Here is a 19,427-nt window from a genome sequence, read left to right as displayed (position 1 = left end):
GAGCGAAATAGAAGATTGAGCGCGAGTGTGGGGAATGATGACGCGCGTGCTGCGAGTCTTGTCCGAGCACGCGAGGGTATGAGGGCTTGATCTGCGCGCAGAGGAGATGTCGTGCGCGCGCGCGGGTTTAAAATGAGCTTGCGGTCTCCCGTTTCCTCGCGTGCAGATCTGTTATCCTCTCGCGGAAGTGATTTACTGCGCGCGCAAGCATCAATTGTGCGCTCTGTCATTGATGGCATTAAAATGCCGCCATACAGGAGACGCGCATTTAGGACTGCGCATGTGCATTAGATTGAGTCAGCCTGAAAAATACAGTTTTTTGTCATGATTTGAGCGTTTAGAAACAAAATTTATGAGACAGTTGTTGTCAGATTTCATTGGTGATTTTAAATATGAAATTTAATCGAAAGCTTGGTGAACAGCTTTGGAAAATTTGATGTTTCCCCATTCAAAGAGATAGGAGCTACACTTAAATGCCGGAGAGGCGTTTCAAAGATGGCCGCCGAGTGAAATGACTTGTCTTAAAGGGACTTTGACAGTGTAGTAGTGAATTGAAAAAAGTGTCAGGTCTAGAGAACAATGGCATCATTCACAAGACGGGATCCCAACGGTCAGACAAGTTCCACTAACCTAGTGCGTTTATATTTCATTTTAATCTATCCACAAAACAATGTAAAAACAACGCAGTGGAATACAAAAAGACATTCTGTGTGAACACCTTCTTACAGTGCGTTCCAAACGGCGCTTTTGCAGGGCACTTTGAAGGGAGACACTCACGGCAATAATTTTGTTGGGGTTTTCAATTCGGAATAGCATACTAGCATACTGTTACTATTTCTGCCATATAAAGATATATTCGCTATGCTATTTCAAATAAGCCATAAGATTGGTCCCCTCAGTAGTGCCCACTGTGTGTAAGATCAGATGACCAAACAAAAAATATCTTAGAAAGGTCAACATGAAAAATCTGCAAGCTATTTTACTCTCATGTAATGTGAGACTTCTTTTTTTTATCAACAAGAACTTAATGTTTTTCCATCAGGAACTTATTAGAAGGTTAATGGCAGGTAATTGAAGGGGAGGAGCTAAAAAAAAAATAAGAGGGCCTGATGATGTCAGCTGAAAAAATTTTTGTTTCAGAGGCGGAGCAAGTTGTAACACTTGAAAGACATTTTAAGAAAATAGATAGCCCTGTTGTTGATGTTCAGGTTGACTTGATTTCACAACAGCTCTCTTGTTTCACATCACTCATTTTCATCGCTGAAAATCTAATCTTAAACAATAAATCAGCTAATTTCACACACGTGTTCCCTTGCAGATCCAGCCACATTGAGGATCATTTCTCACCCGGTGAGTCATGCACTAGATGACGTGAGCGTTCTGGCTGCTGCGGCGCTTTGTGACCCACGTTTGTGGTTTTATGAAGGAGACAGAGAACAGATTGGCTTGTCAGAGGTTCGTTTTCAAGCAATGTTTGGTTTAAGTGCTACATTGTAATGAAACTTAACATGATAGATGGAGTTCGCTGGAGCGGCTGCAGTGCTGACTCATACTGTAGAGAATGTGGAAGGGTCACTGCAAGCAGGAGGAGGAGAGGAGGAGGAGGAGGAGGTTGGGGCCCCTGAGGGCCACAGGGACCCAACATCTGGATAGTCGGCTCAATCTATAGCGACACCACAATGAGAACGGTGTGAAACATGAGCTGCATCTGGAATTGAAAGATTTGGATCTAAATCCAGTATGACAGCAAATAAAGACAAGAGATATTGAGAGTTTTAGAAAGAAACAGGAATCCAGCGTCTGTCTGGGCCCGCAAATCTCAAAAACAGACTTGGCCTTGTAAAACTCACACATACACGTCTGCTTCGGTCATTAGCAAAAGGAAAAATGCTGGAGGGAATGATTAAGAAATTCACCCAAACTCCCAAACTCTTCTATACAGCATTACACCATATTAAAGTGATTATTTAACAATAATGAACAAGAGGCTGGTTTGGCTGGATAGCTGAACTGAAAATGTTTGAATAATTAAAGATTCAAAATTTCTACTCAAACTTCTAATCAGCCAAAACTATATTCACATAATACTGTCTTGTGCGTCTTATTGCTTTTATATAATAGCCTATGCAAAATAAAAATATTAATGTCATACTTCTGATTTAAGAACTACAACTGAGGCTAATAGCTGGTCTCTTATAGTGCTGTGTAGTGATATAGTCTATACTAGATATTTTGCAACATCGTATTGACCAGTTAGCATTTAAGATCGGATTTATCCATTTTATAATGAAAAATGCTGATGTATAACTTCATAGCCTGTAACAGACACCATTATCACGCCTATTAACCTCCTCTGTGATGGAGTGTGACTGCCACCTAGTGGACACTGTAGGCAAACACATTTCTAGATCGGGTATTTTTGCATATTATATTAGTCTTTATGACTCAAATATAAGGAGTGACAGAATGTACAGAAGGCAGCACATCATAGTAATGATTCTGACTACTTCAAACAGTAATACGCCTTCAATTTAATATTAATCTTCTGTGACTTTCCAAGTGACAGAAGAGATAGGGTAGGGCATAATCAGGCAATTGATCAGTTAAGGACAAAAAGAAGTAAAACTTGTTTTTCCTATTCAATATGAATATACAATTATAATTATTATTCAAAATATTATTATATTGAAGTTAAAGTTCTTAATCTATTAAAGTTCTGAATATATATATATATATATATATATATATATATATATATATATATATATATATATATATATATATATATATTAGTAACCAGTTGATATTGTTCATTGAAACTTACTGTATTATGTAGAAGAGTATTGTGAGATAGAGATCGATTGAGCGAGTTTATTACCTGCATTCAGATTTAGCATTTTCCTTCAGGTCAGTCCTATGTTCATAATAAAAAATCTGTTTAAATGTCTGATGTATTATCTTGTCCTTTTAACAGTTAAGGGGTTTTCCCATGACTGACAGCGCTAGTCAAAGCATTTGTCATTTGTGTCTTGTTCCGTGTTCACAAAAATTCAGTCTTTTCAATGTAAGTCTTCACTACTGAATGACACACTCATAAAGACAGTCTTTACCACCATCTAATGGCGTAATAATGTAACTTCTGTTGCTGTTCACGGTCAGGGACTATTTTTTTCTGGCGGAAGGAATGATTTAGTGAAAGTTTACTTCATGAATGTTGCATTGATACATATTTTTGGCTTTAATATTTGTATTTTGTGGTAACCGTTTTATAAAATCAATAAGGTACTCGAGGCTAGAGCTGTATCGTGAATAAGTCACGACTGAAGGGTGTTGTTAGGCATGACTCGAAGCGGAGTACAGCACAGCCTCTCGTACCTTATTGCTTACATATATATATACAGGGCCGCGTTATCCTAATGGGCAACATGGGCTGCAGCCCAGGGCCCCGAACACTTGGGGGGCCCGCGAGACAATCCTCTTTTGCGTTTTAAAACGCATCGTTGTCACACCCGAATCAAGAGTCACAGGCGCGCAGCGGACACGCACGCAGGAATACAACCAGGACAGTGTGCGTAGCGTCTGGGTATGCACGGTGGCCCGCTATTACATGCTTAACACCAAGGTATACTTCGGGCGTTCGCATCGCGTAATTTTCGTCATCAGGAGGGTTCGCAGACGTCCGCGCTCCCCGTCCGCGTGCAGCCCAATTTTTGTGATGGCACGGACCGTGTGTGTACTGTACAACAGCCCATGCGAAAGTGAATTGAGTGCTTGAAAACAAAAGTCCACTAGATAGTGCGCAGTGCACACGCCGAACGCATCTTTCCGCAGCCAAATACTTTTAGCACGCGCGTCTGTGCGCGAGACAGAAGCCGTGTGCATGTTCATAAAAATGAAGCATAATAGAAATAATGTTGTCAATAACTTGCTAAAGCTTATCTATGTTGTTACTACTAAAATCATTAGTAAATGGACAAAGAAAGGGTCCATACAATGTCTTAACGATGATCTATTGCATTTGACCGTCATTTTTAAGGTGGGTTTCTGAAACTTATGCATGCAGTAATGTTGGTACAGAATTTTTAACGTATCGGTTTCGGAGTCGTATTGGTTTTCTGAAAAAAAAAAAAAAAAACGGCCACATCTGCACATTTTAAGATATTGCACAAGTGAATAAATGTAACTCGTACACTCGTTGGGGTGGATACTTTTTATTCAACGAAATAAAATGCACATAAAACGTGATGAAAACATATTTAGAGAAGAAACTAATAGTACATTTATTAGGTATAAAACGTGCATTAAAAAAGTCTGTGACAGAATAATTAACTAGAATAATCTTCGGACACATCGCATCTGAAATGATGCTATGACCATTCTGAAATTCCAAAGCCAGAGTCGAATCGGTCGAATTTAAACTTGGACTTGGTAAAAAGCCGTTTTTAAATTTAAATTTTATTTTTTACATTTTTAGATCAGCAATGCAAAGTCATAATGATGGAGGAGCGCATATGAGCCTGTTGTTTTTGTCAATCCGGGGGGCGCTGCTGAGCTCTAATGGAGTAAGACGTGAGTTTGGAAGCTCCTGCCGATTTTGATTAATATTGTAATTCTTTTGCGCTTTTTCGACACATATTCAGCATAGTCTTGCTCCGCTGATTTTTTTTTGTTAGGAAGTCTAACTCTGGATTGCGTAAGATGGCTGGAAAGAACTCTAAAACTCGCAAAACCATTCAGACACAACTGCGGCCTAGTCCTCAATTCGTTTTTGTCAATCCATCCTAGAAATGTTTTTACCATTTTTGTCCGCATGTTTTAAATTGATATCTTATTCATATTAAAATCTTCATTCGCATAAGACGCGCGATTATGGATGTCGAGGGGGAGGGGGGCCCCCTTTGCGTTCGTTAGCCCAGGGCCCCGCGAAGGCTTAACGCGGCACTGTATATATATATAAACTGGAATAAACAGAAAGCCACCCTTTGCTTTACTTACAGTCATTAATCTCTTTGGATGTCTGTACTTTCTCTGCATACCTAGATTGGGGAATATTTGCCCGTTCTTCCTTGAATTCCAGAATTGCGCAAGCTTTTCCCTTCAATCCTGACCAATCGCTCAGTCCCCACTAAAAAGAAACACCCCCACTACATAATGCTGCCACCACCATGCTTCACAGTAGGTATGGTGTTTTGGGTGGTGTGCTGTGTTTGCTTTTCGCCAACTGTTGCTTTTTCTTTCATTAGTTTGATGTTTTAAGTCAAAATTGGTAAATAAAGCTAGAAAAGGTTTTTTTGGAATAGTTTTTTATTTCAGGCTGTATGACAAATAATGTAACTATTTCAAAGGGGTATAATGATTTTCTATACTGTAATACAAATATATATGGATGTCATTCTTTGCTTTCAACATCATAGAACTTTTATTTTGCAGAGACACCTTAAGCCAAGCTTAGGCAATGCTGTCAGGTCTCACATCTCAGCTTGGAAAATATGGAAATCTACATAAATACGTAAAAAAAAAAAATCTCTGCTTATTTTTTGCATGTATAACTTGCACTGTATATTCCATACTGTATGTACAGAATACCCCGTATTTATCAATGAATGTACTACATTTGCCAAAATGTGCAATATACGATAACAAAGTGCGCAGAAAGGTGTATCCCAGAATGCAGTACACTTCCACATCTAGTGTGGCAGATAAAGCATTTACTGTTTACTAAATGAGAATAGGAATAAAATCATGCAAAACATAGCATACTACTAATATATATATATATAAAAAATGCATACGGATTCACATCCTAAAAAATATAATTGAATAAGGAAATATATACAGTATACTGCACAGTATGCAGTAAACAATACTCTATTCCAACTAGTGCATTTTGAATAATTTCAAACACAGAATCAGAATGATGTTTGTGGTTTGTATTTTTCCATGGCAGAAACATTTGAGGCTAATTATTTTGAGGAAAGCTTTCTGTGCGCGGATGAATCATGCACAATCAATTTCAAGTCCATGCGGTTGTTAATGTCTATTTTGAAAAACAATTTGGAAAATATACATAAATGGCTAAAATACAATGAACTGAAAGTTTATGGGTTTACTTAATAGTGCAGCATAAAACAAATAACAGATATATATTACACAAATCTTTATTTACAAAACAAGGCATTTATGTTTTAACATATAAACATATTGACAAGAGCACATGCAGACATGCACAGCGTCCACTCCAGTGTTTAAGGAGGACGTCACATCTGCATGTTCACCTCCTTTGTGTTGGGATGACTTTATTTCCGCTGGTGGCCACAGGGATGAGAAGTTTCCGATACTCGAGCGGAAGATATTTCTCTATCAGTATATTCACAGGCATACCATCTGTCACAAAGCCCTGCCTGAGAAAAACAACAGAAACAAGTAGTTTAGCATGCTAAACTAAACATAGCCAATATGACTAAGAGTGGAAAAGTCTGCAAAAGTTTACAAAAACAAGTCATTCAACTTAAACTTAAACTTAGAGGACATATTACGCCATTTTTCAAAGTCTCGAGGGGTCTACAGAACATGCTTGAATGTTCAAAACACAATTTTCTTTTTTTTTTTTTACTTTACATATTTTACACTGTTGCAGCATCTCTCTTCCCAGACTGTCAGTAATGCTTTGTTTAGTTCCCATCTCTATAAAGCCCATCCTACCGAATAGCATAATGTGCTCCGATTGATCAGCTGGATTAGTGTGCTGTGATTGGTCAACCACTTTGAGAGTGTATCTGAAAAATGTCACACCCCTTACTACAAGTTCAACACACTACTAACTCACTCAACCAGGCCCTGCCTTATTTTTTTTTTTTTTGGCGTATACCTTGGGCAGGAATTATTTAAATGAGGAATATTGTGACGTATTCATTCATGGAAGAAAACGCAAACATATAATGGAGGTGTTTCAGGGAGTTTAGAAACGGTGCACACTGATATACAGAATTTGGAGTGACTTTATACTTTGTAACTTTGCAGACCTTTTTCATGCTCAAACAGCAAAATTACACACTAAAGAAAGTTGAAATTTCTTAAACATCATCCTCTTTAGTGTTTACCTTCTCATGAGGAGCTCAAAATCTTCAACCTCAATGGTTTTACGTTTGGCGTGAGTAGCGTATACTTCCAGATCATCTGCTAGCCGTTCAAAGTATTTCTTAAGACTAAGAGGAATAAAAAACAAAAAAGCAGAGAGAGAAACATTGCAGGAGACGTAACTTAAAATGTTTATGTTGCATAGTAGAAATAATCCTTCCCTGAGCACTTACATTTCATTAATGGCAGGGTAGACGTCACTGGCCACCTTGGTCTTGGCGAAATGCTTAAACACGCTCATGACGTAACTCTTGGGAAGAACATCAGCCCCCGTCTGACGCTTCTTTCTGGGGGCTCGATTGGCAACCTGTGGGGTGGGACTGAGATAAATGGGTTTTAAATATGTATTAAGATACACTATAAAACAAACAACTAGAGGAAGAATGTTGTTACTAAATACCCAGCATTCACTTCTTTAAGGACTGTGGGCGTGGCCTGCGCACTAGGACTTGCGAACACTCTCTTCTGTCTTACGAAAGCAGGTGTTTTCATGGAGAGTTCTGAAATAAAAGAAAATACACTTCATGCATAAGTAAACTAGCTAAATCTGATTTGCAAGCACATCAACACCTGATTCTTTTTAATGATTTGATAAGACTGACTCGAACGATTCACTCAAAAACTGTAAGAAAACATTTAACAATCAAAATATATATATTATATTTTAGTACAAGAACAAAGGCATCTGATTCTGTGCACATTTTTAATGCACTGGTTGTTGAACCATTTCACTGAAATGATTCGATCAAATGAGCCGATTTGCTAAGATGAATTTGACATAATTTAACCAGTTCTCTGAACTGATTCACTCAAATGAACTGATTCACTAAGACAAATTGGACTTCTCAAAACTAAGACATACATATATGAAAGTGGGTGTCACCTTCACTAAGAGCGTCATCGTTATCATCCTCTTCCTCCTCCTCTTCCTCTTCCTGTGGAGGTTCAGGGCTCTGATTAGCTGGTTCAGTGTCCATCAGCTCCTCCTCCTCCTCCTCCTCCAATTGGTTCACTTTCTCTGGGGCATTATGATGCTCTGCAAGCTCGGGCAAATCTTCCTCAGCCAGACTAGCCTCATGTTGCAACGACCTCTGCTCAGGTGTGGTGACCTCTGCCACAGGGCTGCCCACTTGTTCTCTTTCTTCATCTGGAACGTCCTGCAAACTCGCTTTGCTCCCGTCAACAAAATACAGATGATCTGAGCAGAAACACAAACAAACAAAATCTGAATTATCAATGAATTTTAGTCATTACCATTAAAGAAATGCACACTTAAACAGGAAGAGACCATTGCTTTTTAACATGATATTTTGGGGGCGTATAATTTCTATTTAATCATAATTAAAATCCTGAATGTCTTTCAAAGATTTGATGCCAGGAACCTTACAAACTTTATCAAATCCAACAATTATTGGTTGATATTTGGCACTGAGTAGCATTCAACATTGATGATAAAAGAAGTGTTTCTTGAGCAGCAAATCAGCATATTAGGAGTAATGATGCTGAAAATTTGCCTTTGATCACAGAAATAAATATTTATATATAATAAAATAAAAACATTTTTGGAATTTTTATTAATATTTCACAATCTTACAGTTTTTTTTCATTATTTTTTTATCATATAAAATGCATCTTTAGAAGATCTTACTGACCCCAAACTCATTTTAGACTGAATCTGTGATTTTGTCATTTCAGGCAGTCTCATTGTCCTCACCTTTCTCTCTGGGATTCAGTCCAGCTCCAAAACTCTTTGTAACTCTCATGGAGGCTGGCACTCCCAAGACAGCTCCTCTTCCCTCTGAGCGGTGAGCTCTGCGAGTTATTCGCTCTGGATTATGCAATGCGTCTGGGTTCTCTACAATGATCTCATCTTCAGCATCTTCATGCTCAGTTTCCACAATGTTCTCATCCTTAACTTCCTCCACGTTCTCATCCTCAACTTCCTCCACGTTCTCATCCTCAACTTCCTCCACGTTCTCATCTTCAACCTTCTCATCCTCAACTTCCTCCACGTTCTCATCCTCAACTTCCTGCACGTTCTCATCCTCAACTTCCTCCACATTCTCCTCCTCAACTTCCTCCACGTTCTCATCCTCAGCTTCCACATACTCAACTTCCACAATGTTCCCATACTCAACTTCCACAATTGACTCCCGATCTTTTAGCTCCACATACGGAGATTCAGGAAGTAATTCTGTCATTGCCTGTGTTGGAGCAAGTACAATATCATCTCCAGGACCTAAAAACACATCATCTCCTCCTTCCTGAGATGAAGGCACCACCTCTTCCTCTTCCTGTGATGGTGCCTCAATCTCATGGTCTTTTTCTTCTTGAATTAAAAGCTCTGAATTCCTAACATCAGGAATTTCACTGACATGATCTTTTTTGTCATCTTTTTCTTGGTTTTCTCCCTCAAGCCCATGTTCCCTTTCCATCTCTGCAGACGGCCCTACTGTGTCATCTTTTTTCGGGTGGATGTAAAGCTCTGTGACATCATTGAGGCCAAGCGTGAACTTCTGCCATGAAGAATCTTCTAGAGTTTTTCCATCCTGAACTACAGAGTGAACATCTATAGGACAGAGAAACCATTTTAGATACAGAACAAATAAGATGCATAATATCAGATTCTGTGTATATTAGGGCTTCATGATTTTGGGTTAATCAAATTGTTATTTTTCCGATAAAACTTGCCATTGCAATTTAAATTGCATTCGATTTTGGCTTAATTTCGATTAATTGTGCAGCCCTAGTGTATATAAACCTTGGTTAAGGCCCTGCTCCAAGCATTTCTGAACGGCCTCGTCAAATGAATCCACAGACAGCACCCTCCGATTGGACACCTTCCGCTGGAGCCCCGCCCTCTCGGTGCGCTTCTCCACAAATGGGGTCTTCAAGGTCAGGTTCAACCCACTGACAAAAAAAAAAAAAACTTGAATAAATCACACCCAAAATGCCTCAATAATCATCTCTTACAATTCAGTTTCAACCATGTACTTCCCATACAGTTCCTAATCAATTTAATGACAATTTAGCAATTTTATTTACTTTCCATTGCCAGTTTTAGTGACCGGGCCACTTTATTGGAAAATAATGGACAACGCATTTACCTCTTTAAACCAGCAGACAAATTCAAATCGTGAGATGCATCCGATTTCTCTTGAGGGCTATCACCTCTGTGAGAGACATGTGAGACGTCCTCTGTGTTGTCTGAGAACACAGAAAAAGGTTAGATGATGCTTTATCAAGAGTGGTCTGTTGCACATGACATCATGTGCTGATTTTCCGATACATATGCTAGGGATGCACTGATCAGGAGTTTTCATAGCCAATTCCGATTGCTGATATTTTACAAGCAAATGGGCTAATTCTGATACCAATTTTTTATTTATTTATTTGTCATTTATTTGCTCTGCATGAGCAGTTGTTTTTGATTTAAAATTAGTTTGTATAATTTGAAGATTTAAAGCAAAAACAAAATGGACTGACTGTGAAATGATGCTACATAGGGCTGGGCGATATATCGAATGCTTTTGTCACGCGCATTTCGTCAGTAAAGCCGGTTCCCTGATTACCGCTAAATCGCCATCACCTGCTTTCAAATGGAGTGGCATTTAATAGACACAGCCGTAGTTCACTGATAAGCCACGCAATATCGCGTTCAATATCGATATGAATCGCCGTCGATATTGAACGCAATATTGCGTGGCTTATCAGTGAACTACGGCTCTGTCTATTAAATGCAGCTCCATTTGAAAGAAGGTGATGGCGATTTAGCGGTAATCAGGGAACCGGCTTTACTGACGAAATGCGTGTGACAAAAGCATTCGATATATCGCCCAGCCCTAATGCTACATAAAACATACCTGCACAAAATAAAAACAACAGACAGACTGAATGAAGATGTAAATTCACTCTCTGTCAGTAGGTGCCGCTTATAGAACAGCAGCGGTATAGTGTTTCATTGGTTACCACTGTAAACAAACCAGCGCTGCTTCTAAACACTATAATTATAGGAAAAGAAAATGCCATCGAAACTTTTCTGAAGACAGTTCCCTTCAGAGATACATTCATATAAACCCCCAATTTAATATTTATATTTTTGTTCCAATATTTTGAGCATCACAAACAGCTAGCTGTGCCTGGTACAGAATTTTGTCTCCTCGTGTCCGTCTTCAGCCTGTGTTAATGTTCTGTTTACAGACTTTGTAATATTTCCACACAAATGACATTTTTGGGAAATGATTGCAATGCAGTTGGTGTGCAAGTCCAGAACAGAGATCAGCCAACACACACAAAAAAAAAAAAAAACGAATTGATGGCTGGTCGACCGGTGCATCTTTAGCATATGCAGTACGCCCGTTTTCAATTCTAAACACAGACAGAATCAAAGGAAACAGGTGTATAACAGGTGAGAATGGGTGAAGCACCTGGCAGCTGATCAAACTGTCTCTCCAACGCAGACACATTGAAGGTGCGCTGTGGTTTCCTGCGGCTCAGTCCTCTGACCACATGCGTCAGGGGTTCAGTGTTCAGGGTCAGATCAGACAGCTCCACTCCAGACAGACCTTCACTGAGGAAAACACAGACACATGAACACAACGTGTAGAGAACTACAAATACACGAGACTGAAGAGCTACTAACGTTCTCTCTCCAGCACTGGACTCGGCTGGATTCGGTTCTGCTTCTTGCAGTGCAGGCTGACCTGACATCAGCAGCGATGCTTCAGTCTCTGAAACACACATGGGTGAAACATCAAAAACGGGTTTTCTGCTTCCCAATTTTTTTTTATAATATCTGATGCAAAGTTTAAGATTTTGCTAAATGAATTATCATTACAGTCACATTAGTACCGTCATCTTCTGACTATTTAGGTATAATTTATTTATTGATAATAGGTAAGCATTAAAAACTTGTAACTACTGTAGTCAAAGACTTATTTAGGCTACATAAATATTTATATAAATAAATTTAAAAAATGTATAAGAATATATATAACTAAAATAACTCACTATATTAATACAGATAATTGTATATAAATAATTATGTTAATCATTAAAAATAAAAAAGTAATTAAGCTATGTAATTAAACATCTTGAAATAACGTGTAAACTTACAAAGACAGCTCAAGTGAACTAAATACTGCAACTAAAAGGAAAACATGAAATAAAACTTCAACCTAGTAGTGAGTATATTCCAAATTTGTTTAGTTGAATAAATCTGAAACTAAGTAAATTATAAATATTAGATGAATAAATTAAAAATTTAATAAATTTAATTAAATTAAATAAAAATTAGAAAAGTTGCCATAAAATAGGTTTAAGTTGACAAAGAAAAACGAAACAAAATTTAATAAAAATGACAAAAGCACATTACAAAATTACTAAAACTTGTCGCTTCATAATATTAATATTGAACCACTGTACTCACATGAACTGATTTAAATATGTTTTTAGTACATTAATGGATCTTGAGAGAGGAAATGTTATTGCTGGCTATGCAGGCCTCACGGAGCCATCGGATTTCAACAAAAATATCTTAACGAAGGTGTGGAACGGCATGAGGGCGAGTAATAAATGACATTATTTTCATTTTTGGGTGAACTAACCCTTTAATCAGTTAATTCCTGAAACCCTGAGTTTTCACTCACCCATCTGAATGATCCCCCTGAGCAGACCACGAGTCGTCATGTCCTCGTCATACAGTTGGGACGGGGCTGCGACAGAAGGGTCCGTCTTTGCCACTGTTGACCTCCTTCGTTTAGGTGAAGGGAGGGGTGACAGAGAGGCACTCTGGAAAAAAAAGAGGAAGGTATTAAGGATGTGATTATGTAGAATATGCAGCTGTAATTATATATATATATATATAATAATTTATTAGACACCACACATACCTCATGGAGCTTCTTCTTGAGTCTCTGACGTAAGGCAGATCCAGGACTCTCTAGACCAGGGGTATTTTTCAGCCTCACGCTCCGCCGTGTACTGCTTGACAACATAACAAAATAATAACTACATAACAAACATTGAAAAGCAATACAGAAAATTATATATATCAGAAGGTTAGTCTAAGGAAGTTTTGTATTGTTGTCTGTAACGGTTATAATTCACAATTTGTATGATTTTAAAAGATAATGCTAAATAGAAAGTTAATTCTACAACCAGCATACAGATAATATAGCTTTCCCCTTATATCATATTTGTATTTAGTTTTTACCCAACTAACGTTACATAATTTTATGAAAAATATATTTAGGTAACGTTAACTATTTGTTTATGTATATGTGTGCATAAACCATTTGCATAAACTGATTTAAAAGCAAGCAAACACATATAAAATTATGCTGGGCGTTTTATATGTTTACAAAATGCAAGTGACATTTGAAATAAATTCACCTTCTGGTTACAGGAGATCTGGGTAACTCCGTGTGCAGGACTTTCCTCAACAAAACCCGAGCAGATATATCCTCTTCTGTTGTATCCATCGTTTCTTATCGTAGTTTATCACAAAATTATATTTTCACAAAAGCCACAAACCCTAAACTACATAAAATTTTAAATGAAACAACAAACAAAAACATCGTCGACTGCGTCTGGGGTTTGAAATGGAAGTCACTCCCGCTCGTTCGTTCAAGTGAATATCGCGATATTTTGTCGATCGCTTTCATTGGCTGTGAAATTTACAGTAATTTAGTATATCCTCAAGGGGGCGCACGACGGCTCAGAAATCTGAATCCTCCATAGAGCTACATTCAATGGTCTAACGGTTCTGGTCTAAATGTAATAAATTGATACCTAACATACACATTGAAACCATCTCCAATAATCTATATAAAATTATTTTAGACGTTTTATTCAATGATCAGAACCAACTGCCAATCCTCCAGACCAGAACATCGTTGAGAAAATTAACGTAAATCACGTGGTAGGGCTAGTCCTGTGGTTACGGTTTTGTTAACAGTCTCACTCCGAAGAAATTACTAGCACTGAATGCCAAATTTCGCAAAACTCAAGTTATAAATAAGATAAATATTTTTTTCAACCGCCATACCTAACCCAACAGAGCACGTCCTGTATGTAAATCACACCCCATCAAGGAATATTTTTCATTCTAGCTTGCATTTCATGTTGAAGAATCTACATATAGAGTTCTGAAGAATATCACGTCTTTCTCCTAATAGAGCATTGCATTAACACCTATTTTACCACCGAGAGATGGCTGCGTATATCTGAGCTTGTGTTCTGCATAATGTAGTACGCTATGAGACAGAAACAACAAAAAAAAAAAAACTTGGTTAGAGATGCCACGAAGTAGGTGGCAATGCCTTAACCGTATGTGTGTTGAAGGCCACTAGGACCTCTTCCATCCTTGTCAAGGGGAGTGCTAACCTTCTCTCCTTTCATACAACACATGTAACTTCGCTGCTTCTCAGAGAATATATAGGCCAGTATGTGCCTGTAATTCGCAACGACGGTGACAAATTTCAAAATGATTTTTTTTTTCCTCTCTCCCCATACTTTATATATCACATATTGTTGTATATACACGTTTACATACACTTTATAAGCTTATTAGTTGGATTTATGTTTGATTTATAAAATCTAATTTAAAAAATGTGTTTTTGCGATCCTTAGGCGCCTTGCAGGCTTTCTCATTTGCATCTCGCACATGCCGACCAATCACAACGACGCAAGAGAATACGTCACAGACTCTTGCCCAGGAAGTAAACACAAGCGCATGCAGTATAAAAGCCGTTGTTGCGGTACGTCTTATCTTTCTGTTATATATCTTACTACATCATTTTATTAACTTTTAAATGTCTTCCCCATTATTTATCTGATTTTCTGCATTATTATTCTCCTCCTCGCTGTCTCCGGTCATCTGACTTAAAACTGCTTTGTCTACCGTACGTTACCTCGGCTCGTTTTCGTTTGGGTGGTAACGTTAGATCATTAAGTGCTGTGGCTCCTGAACTGACACTATATCCTCATTCAAATCTCAACTAAAAACGTATGTTTTCTTACAGTACTTCCATCCCTCCCATTTAGTATTCTGCTGTTTAGTTACTGTATATTTGCCTCTTTTACTGTCTATGTATATTTGTGTGTATGCTTCTATGTACTATATGATGCATAGCATACACACAAATATACAGTTATGTTATACATTTATTCTCTGCTTACATTTATTTGTCCCCAAGATGTGGTTGAGTGGGTACACACACTCATGTTTGTTTCACTATAATATAGAGGACACTGATATTTTAATGATAATTTATTGATGTTTTCTATGGCCTAACCCAAGTTAACCCAAATTTACCCATTACAGAAACGTGCAAAACACTAGAATAAAAACATTTTGGCCAATTTATAAGCCTTTTTAACTAGTGAGGCCCAGTAAAATGTCATCACTAGTCAGTTGCCATAATATTTCACTATTTAAGTGAAGAAATTTGGCCCTTACAAGTACAGCTAACCTGTACACACTCACACTCATACAAGACAATAATTCTTTGATTTTCCTGCTCTATCTTTAATTGCCACAGTTCACACACACAGGTTTGTATTGCTATAGTGTGGACATTGCACGTATTTCCATTGATTTTATATCAGGTCAATGATATTTTCTATCCCCTAACCCAGTGATTCTCAGCCTTATTTAAGTAATGGACCCCTGTCATATTTAGAACCATCCTCAACGATCCAAGATTAAAATCATTATCATTAATGTTTTTGTGACGACCAAATGCAATAAAGCATAATTTACAACTATGTTAGTTGACTTGTCCTATATTTAGTCATAGCGTCAGTTATATCATAATCATATTCAGATATTTTATAAGGACACCCTGGCATTATGTCAAGGACCACTAGGGGTCCATGGAGAAACACTGGTACTCCTAAACCTACCCATCACAGAAACATGTGCACATCACTAGATTTAATTTTTGGTTGATTTATAAGCCTTTTAAAATAGTAAGGACCAGTCAATGTCCTCACTAGTGGGTTGTGAAAGTATTCCACAATATAAGTGAGGACATTTGGTCCTCACAAGTATAGTCAAAACAAGTACACACATACACACACACACAGTGATACACTGCGACAATAATTCTTTGATTTTCCCCCTCTATCTTTAATTGGCACAGTTAAACACATACAAAGTATTCAGTGCTCCAAAACACAAGCATAACAAACAAAACACAAACAAAAAAGTGCAAAACAAACATTTGGCAGACCCAACCAAACGAGACAAAAAAAAGAAAAAAAAGTTTAATTCATTTAGCAAAGCAGAAAAAAGAAACTGGGACATTTTTATTAATCAAAATTTAAAAATAGACTCTTACCATGGATTGGTAGTTCACTCTTATTTATAGACTTGTACGCATAGATATACATATGTATATATTTATATTTAAAATTCTCTGATTTGGGAATGGTGTTTTGAAGCCCCAAAGAAAGCAAGTAGGGGCCAAGGGGAAATGATTCTTATCGCTGATAGGTCAAATAAGACAGCTGTGAGTGAATATGTCACATGGTGATAGCCGGAAGAGAATAACAATGCTGAAAAGGCTGAAATGTTAAAGTTGTTTTGCAATTGTTTTGTTCTCAAAGAGAAACCGAGCACTTGAGACAGTGCGTAAGTTCGGAAGACAGACATAATGATGCTTTCCTCTTTAAGATGGTGAGATGTTCTCCGCCTTTCAAAACCATCTCTCGTTTATTACACAGTTTCATATTCATAGGTTCATCAATAGCGAGTCAGTCAGTTATGAGGAGATGCTGCTCAATTCATTCAACATAATTCATCAATAAGCGCTTCATTAAACAATAAAAGCATTCAGCATTAAATAGCAGATTTGTGGGATGGGTGAATTTTCATTTCCATGATGTTGCCTGTAGAGATGTAGATGTTTTGGGCTTCAAACCTACTTAAGAATCAAGAGATAATGAAACAAATTTAAAATATCTAAAACCTCTCCTGGACCCAAAATGATTGTGTGAGAAAACGTTAAAAAAAATATATATATATAAAGAAAAGTTAAAATTATGTGCCTCAGGGATGGTGAGTAGTCAGTGGAAGATGATGAAATTAAAAAATATAATCTCTTCACAACAGACATTACAGAAAGAAAAGAAAAAAACTCCCCTTTGTCAAACCACAGTGATAACATTATAAGGGGAAAAGAAAAAAAATATTTTAAAATCCTCAAGCATGGAGTTCAATCTTCAGGTTAAGACAGCCATACAAATGCCAAACACAGATCACATGATGCATGTTAAATGTCTGGTTAACCTGTACATTTGGCTCAGAGTACATTTAAACCCTTACACACACACACATATATATATATATATATATATATATATTGTCGCCAACCAAAACCGAGGTTGCGGAAATCTCGGCTGGGTTCTCCACAGGGTAAAACCATGAAGACATGAACAAAACAGCTGTCACAATAAATACATACCCATATAAACAGGACATTAGCATATTCATGTATGTAAATATAGCCCCTCCCCTGCTGGACAACAAAAAAACTGCACTTGAGCGTGACGACTGGACGGTTAAGGTAAAGCATGAAGTCATTAAATGAATGGAAATGTGAATCACTGAAGGGACGTTAGATAAAAATGAGTTAGATGGCAGACAGAGTATTAGTAATTGCACTGGAAGGGCGGAGACAGAGGAGGTGCCAGGGCAAGCAGACATGCTATTGGCCAGTGAAGCCCCGCCCCTGACGTGTGTGACCAGCAGCTGTTATCTTTGGGAGGTGGAGTCAAAGGTTTTAAAGGGGTGTGGCCTGATAAAGGAGCCGGAATGAGTGACATCATGAAGAATTCTAATGCTGCGTTCCATTCAACTCAGCAAAAATTCCAACTTGAAACTTGGAAAAGTGCAATAGAAGGGCACTTAAAGACATCATACAAACAAAGCGGAGCATGTGGTTAATGTTAAACGAGTGCTTTAAAGCAAATAAAATGTGAGAATGAGTCAAAGTTCCTATATTATATGTTTTTAGATGTTTAAAACATAAACCTGTAAAACATGTGCTTGCTTTGCCATTTTGTTTCTTTATTCACTATCGACCAAAAGTTTGGAATAATTATGTTTTTTATGAAAGAAGTTTCTTAAGATCACCAAGGCTTAATTATTCTTCAGGTATCTCTTCTATCTCTATCTTCAGAAATCATTCTAATATGCTGATTTTCTGCTCAAGAAACATTTCTTGTTATCTATGTTGAAAACAGTTGTGCTCTCCACAAAAATAACTGTTTTAAACATTGATAATAATCAGAAATGTTTTTTTGAGGAGCAAATCAGCATATTAGAATGATTTCTGAAGGATCATGTGACACTGAAGACTGTAATAATGATGCTGAAAATTCAGCTTTTATCACAGGAATAAATGTGTGACACTGTCACAAAATTACATACTAAAATATAGTAAAATAGAAAACAGTTCTTTTAATTTGCAATAATATTTCACAATATTACTGTTTTTACTGTATGTTTGATCAAATAAAAACAGCCTTGGTGAGAGTTCTTTCAAAAAATAATTCCAAACTGTTAGTGCACATCATCTTCCGAGCATCAAGATATAGATGTCAAGTAGGAAAACGGACGGAACGCAGCAGTATTGTGGTACCGCAAATTCAGCTCCTTTTACAGACCACGTTCCCAGTTCAGGATAGGTCAGGGAATCGGAAGCAAGACCGTTTCAAGCTGTTAAAGACATACATACACACACTCATTCGCACCAGGCTGAAAGAAACGTTAGCGCCGTTCAGCAGCGATGAAGAGCCGTAAAGCAAAATGATATATGTAGATCATATTCACCTCATTATAAAATAACAGACAGGTAAGAAATCTAAATGTCATAATATTTTTCTCTGATTTGCTGTTAAAGTTCCTCTCTACAGCAGGAGAATTTAGGCCGAGAGGTCTCTATAGCCTCTTCCTCTCGCTTCTTTCACTGTTCCTCTCTTTATTTTGTGTCTGTCTCTCATCTGTCTCACTCTAGGGCGGTTCATGGAGGGTAGGCTGTAGTTTTCCCCACATGTGGCTGCTGTTTGCCCTGCACCACTGAGTCCTCCTTCCATACTTTACGAATCTGCAGTCATACAAACAAACAAACAAACAAATGAAAAACAAAAGAAAAAACATGTTAGACTTGGTGAAGTGATGGATTCATGCCCCCTATGAATGGCTTTTCACACTAAAAGGGATAGTTCACCCAAAAACAAAACAAAACAAATTTAATCACGTGCAAATTGTTCTACACCTGTAT

The 19,427-nt window shown here is 37.6% G+C and overlaps 2 protein-coding genes and 1 non-coding gene across 13 annotated transcripts in view; all 3 read right to left on the bottom strand.

Moving 5' to 3' along the window:
- Nucleotides 1-5,318: 5,318 nt before the first annotated feature.
- Nucleotides 5,319-13,750, bottom strand: cenpt (centromere protein T). Of its 2 annotated transcripts, XM_067376338.1 has the most exons (13): nucleotides 13,531-13,750; nucleotides 13,029-13,119; nucleotides 12,786-12,927; nucleotides 11,780-11,867; nucleotides 11,565-11,707; nucleotides 10,245-10,344; nucleotides 9,899-10,047; nucleotides 8,852-9,706; nucleotides 8,021-8,335; nucleotides 7,538-7,637; nucleotides 7,311-7,457; nucleotides 7,101-7,205; nucleotides 5,319-6,401 (listed from the first exon to the last, which is right to left on the bottom strand). In XM_067376338.1, the coding sequence occupies exons 1-13, from the start codon at nucleotides 13,617-13,619 to the stop codon at nucleotides 6,272-6,274; spliced, it is 2,454 nt and encodes an 817-aa protein (XP_067232439.1). In that variant the 5' UTR covers nucleotides 13,620-13,750; the 3' UTR covers nucleotides 5,319-6,271. The 2 variants fall into 2 exon arrangements, 1 of the variants encoding a protein (XP_067232439.1); XR_010893624.1 differs by lacking the exon at nucleotides 5,319-6,401 and having other exon boundaries at nucleotides 7,103-7,205; nucleotides 7,549-7,637.
- Nucleotides 13,751-14,417: 667 nt separating this feature from the next.
- Nucleotides 14,418-14,545, bottom strand: LOC137013387 (U6atac minor spliceosomal RNA). Its single transcript, XR_010893722.1, has one exon. It is a non-coding gene; the product is annotated as a U6atac minor spliceosomal RNA (small nuclear RNA).
- A 1,529-nt stretch (nucleotides 14,546-16,074) lies between these two features.
- Nucleotides 16,075-19,427, bottom strand: part of fnbp1b (formin binding protein 1b) — a 102,403-nt gene continuing 99,050 nt past the window's right edge. For all 10 annotated transcript variants that reach the window (XM_067375790.1, XM_067375788.1, XM_067375784.1 and 7 more), the window contains one exon: nucleotides 16,075-19,250. In XM_067375790.1, the coding sequence (XP_067231891.1) occupies nucleotides 19,243-19,250 (8 nt within the window). In that variant the 3' untranslated portion in view covers nucleotides 16,075-19,242. The remainder of the gene's footprint in view (nucleotides 19,251-19,427) is intronic.

Source organism: Chanodichthys erythropterus, chromosome 22 (assembly GCF_024489055.1).
Source record: "Chanodichthys erythropterus isolate Z2021 chromosome 22, ASM2448905v1, whole genome shotgun sequence".
Lineage (NCBI taxonomy): Eukaryota > Metazoa > Chordata > Actinopteri > Cypriniformes > Xenocyprididae > Chanodichthys > Chanodichthys erythropterus.
Note: the sequence above shows the minus strand (reverse complement) of the source record. Positions and strands in the feature narration are given on the sequence as shown.

Excerpts from the sequence above, each read along its gene's own strand:
- cenpt (XM_067376338.1), bottom strand. The coding sequence starts at position 13,619 with ATGGATACAACAGAAGAGGATATATCTGCTCGGGTTTTGTTGAGGAAA. Across the intron at positions 12,928-13,028 it reads TCAAGAAGAAGCTCCATGAG|AGTGCCTCTCTGTCACCCCT; the intron begins GTATGTGTGGTG and ends TTTTTTTTCCAG. Across the intron at positions 6,402-7,100 it reads TTTGAGCTCCTCATGAGAAG|GCAGGGCTTTGTGACAGATG; the intron begins GTAAACACTAAA and ends TGTTTTTCTCAG.